The sequence below is a fragment of the Myotis lucifugus genome, unplaced genomic scaffold (genome assembly GCF_000147115.1).
Source record: "Myotis lucifugus unplaced genomic scaffold, Myoluc2.0 scaffold_1211, whole genome shotgun sequence".
NCBI classification, from domain to species: Eukaryota; Metazoa; Chordata; class Mammalia; order Chiroptera; family Vespertilionidae; genus Myotis; species Myotis lucifugus.
Genome location: NW_005872259.1, coordinates 1 through 8,196, shown reverse-complemented (window position 1 = coordinate 8,196; position 8,196 = coordinate 1). Strand labels below are relative to the sequence as shown.

General features: G+C 65.6%; 1 protein-coding gene across 1 annotated transcript; it reads left to right on the top strand.

Annotated features, from left to right (window-relative positions):
• Window positions 1-239: 239 nt before the first annotated feature.
• Window positions 240-8,124, top strand: LOC102439404 (rod cGMP-specific 3',5'-cyclic phosphodiesterase subunit beta; the record flags this gene model as incomplete). The annotated part of the gene is made up of 9 exons (XM_006107482.3): window positions 240-721; window positions 2,188-2,340; window positions 2,454-2,543; window positions 5,769-5,909; window positions 5,980-6,054; window positions 6,251-6,315; window positions 7,009-7,075; window positions 7,321-7,368; window positions 7,975-8,124. Coding segments are annotated over exons 1-9 (1,263 nt in total), but the record flags the coding sequence as incomplete, so codon positions are not given.
• Window positions 8,125-8,196: the final 72 nt, after the last annotated feature.

The following is an 8,196-nucleotide window of genomic DNA, read 5'->3' as shown; positions in this document are numbered from 1 at the left end:
GGGAAGGAAGCCCCCCCCCACCTCACCCCCCCCCCCAGCCGCTGGGGCGCCCGAAGGCCCCGTCATTCCCAGGCAGCAGGCAGCCCAGGCCTCAGGCCTCAGGCCTCAGGCGAGGGGGCAGGCGTGGCGAGTCAGCTGGTGGCCCAGGCCTCTAATCGCCACTAAGCAAGGCTTTGCTGATGACAGTGTTTGCGGGAGTCTGCGCACACCTGGGGACGCCGGCCTCTCGGGGCGGCAGCCGGACACCATGAGCCTCCGCGAGGAGCAGGTGCGGCGGTACCTGGACCAGAACCCCGGCTTTGCGGACCGGTACTTCGGGAAGACGCTGAGCCCGGAGCACGCGGCCCGGGCCTGCGAGGACGGGGACGGGCTCCCCGCGGGCGGCGCCAGCTTCCGGGAGCTGTGCCAGGTGCGGGAGAGCGCGGCGCTGTTCGAGCTGGTGCGGGACATGCAGGAGAACGTCAACATGGAGCGCGTGCTCTTCAAGATCCTGCGCCGCCTGGGCCCCCTCCTGCGCGCCGACTGCTGCAGCCTCTTCCTGTACCGGCAGCGCAACGGCGTGGCCGAGCTCGCCACCCGCCTCTTCGGCGTGCGGCCGGGCCGCGTCCTGGAGGACTGCCTGGTGCCCCCCGACTCCGAGATCGTCTTCCCGCTGGACATCGGGCTTGTGGGCCACGTGGCTCAGACCAAGAAGATGGTGAACGTGAAAGACGTGAGGGAGGTGGGTTCCCGCCGCCTCCAGGGCCTCGAGGGTCCCAGGGGGGGAAGCGGGGGCGGGGGGGGGTCAGCAGGCCGCCCGGGGAAGCGGGGAGGGGGTGCCCGGGAGGAGCAGGGAGAGGCTGCAGCCCAGGAGGGGCCCAGCCTGGGAGCTAGAAGCAGGAGCCATGACCTTGACCTGCCTCTTCCACGAACGAGTCCAGAGGGGCCGAGCCCCCCAGCAGCCGCGTCCCCTTGTCCGCGGAGACAGACGGACGCGCGCGGACCCCAGGCTAGAAGGGAGGCAGCCAGGCTGCAATCCTCTTAGCGCCTCTGCTCCCAACCGCCTGCCTCCGTGGCCTGAGCAGAGTAATCTCCAGGATTAGCCTCTCTCTTCGCTTCCTTTTTAAGAAATGGGTCGCCCAAGACTCGGACTCCCAGAAACAGAGGCGCTCCGTAGTGGGGACCCTCCCCTGGTCTTGTCCCCTCGGGGGCTGGTTTTCCAGCCTCCCCACCCCACGCCTGTGCTGCGGGTGCCCCAGCTGCTCTGAGGGTCTGGTTCCACCTTCGGGGCGGAGGGCTCAGCACGCGGGACCTTCCGGTTCAGACACGAGACCCGCACTCACTGGCCAAGCGCTACCCGTCCTGCGGTCAGAGCTGAGCACTGAACCCGCTCACTCTGGCCTCGTGTGAAAACACGTCGCATCGGGAAGGGGGTGAGGCCGGCACATCCCTCTGAAGGACAGTCCGAGTCACCTCGGGGACCCCTGGGCGGGGCCCAGTCAGGGCTTGAGGACCCTGCCCCTGTGGAGACAGAACCTCCAGCCCCTCCCTCCCCACCAGGGACTTGCTTGGGACAGGTGTTCGGGTGGTGGGACCCCTGGGGCAGGTGCTGGAGTGGTGGGAGCCCCTGGGGCAGGTGTTCGGGTGGTGGGACTCCTGGGGCAGGTGCTGAGGTGGTGGGACCCCTGGGGCAGGTGCTGGAGTGGTGGGAGCCCCGTGGGGAGACCCCAGCTGGCGCACAGGCCTGGGAGGCCTGTGGGGGCTTTGGACAGATCCTGGGGCCCAAAGGAACCCTCGACGCCCACCCGCTGGCTGTCCCCCGAACACGCCCCATCAGACTGTGCTCCCCTTAGTTCAGCCACACGTATGTTTGGGGGAGGAGCCCATGGGTCTGGCCCCAGCCGTGGAAGGCAGGAGGAGCGGCAGCCAGGAGTAGGAGGGCGCCCAGGTGTCAGGTGTGGGGGGACCCAGTTCTGCCCACAGCCCAGGTGGGCACTGGGGTGGGGGTGCTGTGAGGACTGAAGAGTCTGGAAGCCAAGGTGGGGTGACAGGGACTGAGCCAGGCCCGTGGCACGTCCTCTGAGCTTCCTGGGCTCCCCAGGCCGGGGCAGGGCCGCTGGGCGTCAGCACTGACCTGGGGCCTCCATAGCCCCCCCGAGCCCAGGCCCACAGAGCAACAGCCTCTGTCTTTTCTCCGTCACCTCACAGAACCCCCACTTCAGCACCTTCGCCGACGAGCTGACCGGCTACGAGACGAGGAGCCTCCTGGCCACGCCCATCATGAACGGCAAGGACGTGGTGGCCGTGGTCATGGCCGTGAACAAGCTGGACGGGCCGGGCTTCACCAGGGAGGACGAGGACGTGAGTGCGGGCCCCCCCCCCGGCAGGGGGTGCGAGCGGCCTTGGCTCCGTCCCTCTGTCTGTGGGCGCCTGAAAGCCAGGCTTTAACGCCTGTGGTTGACCCTCCGTTCCAGGTTTTCCTGAAGTACCTGAACTTTGGGGCCTTGAACCTGAAGATCTACCACTTGAGCTACCTGCACAACTGTGAGACGCGCCGCGGACAGGTACCCTCCTGGCCCTGCCTCCTGGCCACAGCCGGGGGTCCAGGCCCCCAGCTCGCTCTGGACAAAGGCGGGCGGGGCGGGCCCACCTGGGCAGGTTGCCAGGAGTCGTGTGGTGCTGTGTGTGCCGGCCGACATCAGAGGCTGGGCCGGGCACCTGGGCTGCCACCCCTCACCTGGGGCCCAGGCGGGTGTGAGGGCACTGCCCTGCCTACCAGCTGCCCCAACCCCCTCTGGAAGGAGTCAGGGGATTGTGCACAGATGACAGGAACACAGTCCTGCTGCTTTGAGGCCGAGATCCCTGGTGGTTTGGCCCTGGCCACACGGGACGCAGGACAGCGTCTGCCTGCCCCTGAGCGAGGGCGTGGGGGCTAGAGGGAGGGGGGGCCTTGTGCTGTGGGAAAGGGGGACACGCCGCCTCGGCCCCTGCGTGCCCCCCTGCCTCCGAGTGCTTGGCTTGACTCTGGTGGGAGGTTTGCTGTGTCATCAGGTGCTGCCACCTAAGTGCAGGCTGACCTGGGTGCACACGGAGCCTGGGTTCCATGCGGCCCCTGGGAATTCGGGGACAGTCACTGCCATGAGAATAAGAATAAAAGCTGCTACAAACAGCAGCGCCTCCGATTGGGTGACCTTAGCGCAGGTCCGGCAGGAGCACTGGCCGCTGGTCACACAGCCGAGGGCCTGTGGCGACCAGGACGGGGCTGAGGGGCTGAGGGTTCCTGTTCCTGCCCAGAGAGGAGTGGACATCGGTCTGGTCACGGCCCCGCAGACGTGGGCCAATTAATAGAACGCGTGATGCCAGCGTTAGGGCCGTGTGGTTGAAGGACGAAGGGCCGGCACTGGGGGCGGGGTGACATTTGTGGTTGTGAACAGTTATCTGCTTTGATGTTGGTTATTAGACATCGTTGAGCCCGGCCGGTGTGGCTCAGGGTTGAGCACCGACCTATGAACCGAGAGGCCACGATTCGATTCCGGTCAGAGCACAGGCCCGGGTGTGGGCTCCCTCCCCAGTGTGGGGCGTGCAGGAGGCAGCCAATCAGTGATGCTCTCTCATTACTGATGTTTCTCTCCCTCTCCCTTCCTCTCTGAACTCAATAAAAATATATTTTTTAAAAAGGTGAATGATTGGAAGGGAATACGAATACCTATATGAGTGGATATGTGGGTATAGTTGTAACGTCATCTCCATTTTTTAACGTAGGTCATTACCTTCAATAACGCTGGGTGGAGCCCTGGCCAGTTTTGCTCAGTGTCAGAGAGTCAGCCCGGGACCAAAGGGTCTCAGGTTCTGTCCCCAATCAAGGGCACGCACCTCGGCTGCGGGTTCGACCCCAAGCCCCGGTCAGCTGGGGCATGTGCAGGAGGCAGCCAATCGCTGTGTCTCAGTCACACTGATGTTCCTCTCCCCCCTCCTCTCTCCCTTCCACTGTCTCTAAAGATCAATGAGAAAAATACCCTCACTCCAGGTTGAAGATTAAAAAAATAAAAGAGTCTGAGGTTCTAGCTTCTCCAGAGAGGTCACGCCCACACCTGACATGAGTCGTCGCCATCGAGCAGAAACAGCCCAGGGCCCCCCACAGGAGCGGGGAGGGAGGAGGTTCGGGCAGAGGGACAGAGCACAGGCCCTGTGTGAGGCCTTGGGGTGAAGCCCCAGGACACCCCGAGTCAGAGCAGCTCTGCACAGGGCCGGGTCTTGACGGGGGCAGAGGGCCTTCAGGGCTATTTGCTCTAAACGCCGACCTCGCGGCTACAGGAGGCAGCTGCCTAAACATCCACCTGCGTGTCTCAGCTCCCAGAGTTAGAAACAGAGACAGGAGGCCAGGGCAGGGGGGGCCTCGGGGGCCAGGCTGCTGGGGTCAGAGCGCCGCAGACACACCCCAACCCTGCGCCCATTCCTCCGGCTCTTACAGAACCTGCTCCTGGCAAGGGTGCCGCACGGTGACAGGGCCCCGGTCTAATCGGGGCTCAGGGGTGACAGACGGAGGGCCGGGTGGGAGCGGTGGGTCTCCCCTCGATGCTCCTGGGGAACGAGCGGGGGGGGGGATTGTCTTCACACAAGTGTGGGGGCTGTGCCCAGGCCTTTCGCAGCAGGACGGAGGTGCTCGTCCACCAGCTGACTCGTGTGGGCGACACACGTGGGCGACACAGGTGGGTGGCAGGTGTGGGTGACTCACCTGTAGACTCCAGGGGCAGCTGGCACCGGGCCCGCAGCGCAGATGGTCGGCGGCTCTCACGCCCCCTGCGCCGTCAGCAAGCTCTGGGGCTCTGGGTGGGGCTGCGGGGCCTCCTGACCTCACAGCTGTGATCGAGTGGCCAGACCCGAGACTGCTTCCTGAGGTCGGGAAGGAAGGGGCGCCATCGGGGTCTGGCTCCGCGAACACAGCTGTGAAGGCCCAGGGCGCAGCCTGTGCAAAGGCCCTGGGCCGGGTCGGGGGGGAGCGGGGACATAGAGGAAGCAGGCCACCATCAGGAACTCCTGGTCTACGTGGGCAGTGGGCTGCCTCCTGGCAGGAGGACACAGGTGGGGCCATGAGAGCCAGTCCCGGCCGGTGACAGTGGGGGCCGCAGGGGCCCCGGGGACTGGCAGCAGGGGAGCCATGCAGGGGATGATCTGACAGGAGGGGCTCGGCCCCAGGCAGTGCTCAGGCCGGAGGACAGGTGTGGGGTGGGGTTGGGGGAGCGGGTGAGACAGGCGGGGGCCAGGAGGTGCCCTGCCTTTGGGCTGTGGCTGAGGAGATAGAGGACTGGGGAGGGGCTCCCCTCGGAGTTCGTCTGAGCCTGGCCATCAGCTGAGGCCCGGGGGGGGGGTGACCCAGGGCCTCAGGGACCCTCGCCTCACCTTGCTGGCCCAGGACACCATGAGCTCGTGTCCTCAGAGCCCTGCCCCCACCATCTGACCAGGGCAGGCTGGTCCAGGCTGTGCCTTCCCAGCTCATGGCCACTGATGACAATTTCCATCACTCATCACGGACCCGGTGTGAGGCCAACCAGGCTGCGCGGGGCACGGACATGGCCGGAGCTGGAGGCCTCGTCCCCCAGGAAGCTCCCAGGCCCCGGGGTCAGGCGGCAGGAGCGGGGGCGGGTGCCCCTCAGAGATGCTGTTGGGGGGCCGCCTGGCTCAGTGTCCCCCGGGTCCTGCAGCAGGTGCTGTGCACGCGCGTCTCCGGGTGAGGGTGGTGCCCAGACAGGCAGGTGGGTGTGACCAGGGGCCATGGGTGCCGCCTGCAGGTGCTGCTGTGGTCGGCCAACAAGGTGTTTGAGGAGCTGACGGACATCGAGCGGCAGTTCCACAAGGCCTTCTACACCGTGCGGGCCTACCTCAACTGCGACCGGTACTCCGTGGGCCTCCTGGACATGACCAAGGAGAAGGTGAGGCCCCGCCCCCCGCCCCCCGCCAGGCCACGGGCGGCCGGCTCACGCTCTTCCTCTTCTCCGCCAGGAATTCTTCGACGTGTGGCCCATCCTGATGGGGGAAGCCCAGCCGTACTCGGGCCCGCGTACCCCCGACGGCCGTGTGAGTCATGGTGGTGGGGACAGGCCAGCCGCTCTCCAGCCCCCAACTCCAGGGCAGCAAGGGGCCCGGCCCGGCCCTGCCCAGGACGGGGGAGGGCGAGGGGACTGGGGAGCCAGGGACGGACGTCTCACCTCCCAGAGGCTCCCGGGGGTGCTGGCCGGAGCCCCTCACGACGCCCGTGTGGTCTGACCCTCAGGAAATCCTCTTCTACAAAGTCATCGACTACCTCCTCCACGGCAAGGAAGACATCAAGGTCATCCCGTGAGTGCCAAGGTCCTCCTGTGCCGCGGATCCTGGGCTGCGGGCGCCCACGTGGTGGGAGGCGCTGGCTCGCTGACCTGGAGAAAATGAGTGGGGGGTGAACCTCGCAGCGGCCATCCCGGGCGTCCAGGGAGCGTCCAGGGGCCCTGCCACGCGCCTGAGCTCGCAGGCCCTCTGGTCTCGTTGACACCGCACACCCAGTGGGATGGACCCCAGGGGACGTCTGCTGGGGGACAGCACGGCCGGGTGGGGCTCAGGGAGGGCCCGGTCCCAGCCTTACAGCCATGCGGCCATGGCCCTGGGCCCCACAGGCCGGTCAGGGCCCCACCCACAGGCCCCCACAGGGACCGGACCTTCAGATCCCGGCCCGGCCACAGGACAGGGGACCAACGCTCAGCTCCAGAGGCCACAGGAGGCAAAGGGGTTCCCACGGGGCCAGTGGCCTTGTCGTGGGCAGAGAAGGCGGAGGAGGCAGCACAAATGCCCCCAACCCTACCCTTCACTGCCTGCAGCCTCCCCAGCTTCCCTCCCCCCCACAACCCCTGCCCCACCCGGAGCTCAGAGAATGGAACAAACAGGAACACACACGCACGCGCACACCACACGAGCACACACACACGCACACGAGCACACACACACACACGCCTCACAACCCTGGGTCTGGCCCATCTGACCCTCTGCTTCTCTCCCCAGCACACCCCCAGCTGACCACTGGGCTCTGGCCAGTGGCCTTCCAACCTACGTGGCAGAAAGTGGCTTTGTGAGTCCCCAAGGCCCTGCCTCCAGCCCCAGCCTCAGCCCACAGGCACCCCCGCCAGCCCCAGCCTTCCCGCCACCCGCCTGGGGGCACCCCTGCCAGCCAGGCACCTCCCACCACCCGCCTGGGGTACCCCCGCCAGCCCCTGCCCCCGCTCGGCCTCTGTAGACGCTCCGGGCCGGACAGTCGCTTTCAGAATCGTGTGTCCACTCGGCTGCGCAGCTGAGACTGCCCTCTGCTCCCTGCAGATCTGTAACATCATGAACGCCCCTGCGGACGAGATGTTCACCTTCCAGGTAGCTGTTTACCAACAGGACAGGCACTGCCCTTGGGAAGAAGGGATCAGGGTTCAGACAGGACGCTCAGTTTTATTTTTTATATTAGTATTTTATTTCAGAGAGGAGGGGAGAGGGAGAGAGAGAGAGAAGCATCAACGATGAGAGAGAATCATGGAGCGGCTGCCTCCTGCACGCCCCTCACTGGGGATGGAGCCCACAACCCGGGCCTGTGCCCTGACCCGGAACCGAACCAGAACCTCCTGGTTCCTAGGCCGATGCTCAACCATTGAGCCACGCTGGCCGGGCCAGAATAGGCTTTTACTGCTTAAGAAACAACCTCAAAATCGCAGTGTCAAACAGCAGCAAACACATACAGGGCGTCCCCGCGCCCCCCCCCCAAAAATGTACACACACTTTAATAGCTGATAACTCACTAATTTAATAAACTCTGACTTTATAATTGTTCAAAGTGTGTATGCATTCGGGGCACCTGTATCTCACGCCCACCTGCCTGTGGGTTTGCTGGGTTCAGGGGTTCGGGTCTGCTCCCCCGCCTTCCCTGGGAACACTGACCAGGGCTCCTCTCCGGAGGAGGCTGAGTCATGTGCGCCGGCCGTCCCGCAGGAAGGCCCCCTGGACGACTCCGGCTGGGCCGTCAGGAACGTCCTGTCCATGCCCATCGTCAACAAGAAGGAGGAGATCGTGGGGGTGGCCACCTTTTACAACAGGAAAGACGGGAAGCCTTTCGACGAGCAGGACGAAGTGCTCATGGAGGTAAGCGCCGCCTCAGGAGCTGCTCCGCGGGCACGCCTGCGCGGGCACACCAGGACACGCCATCTGCTCCCC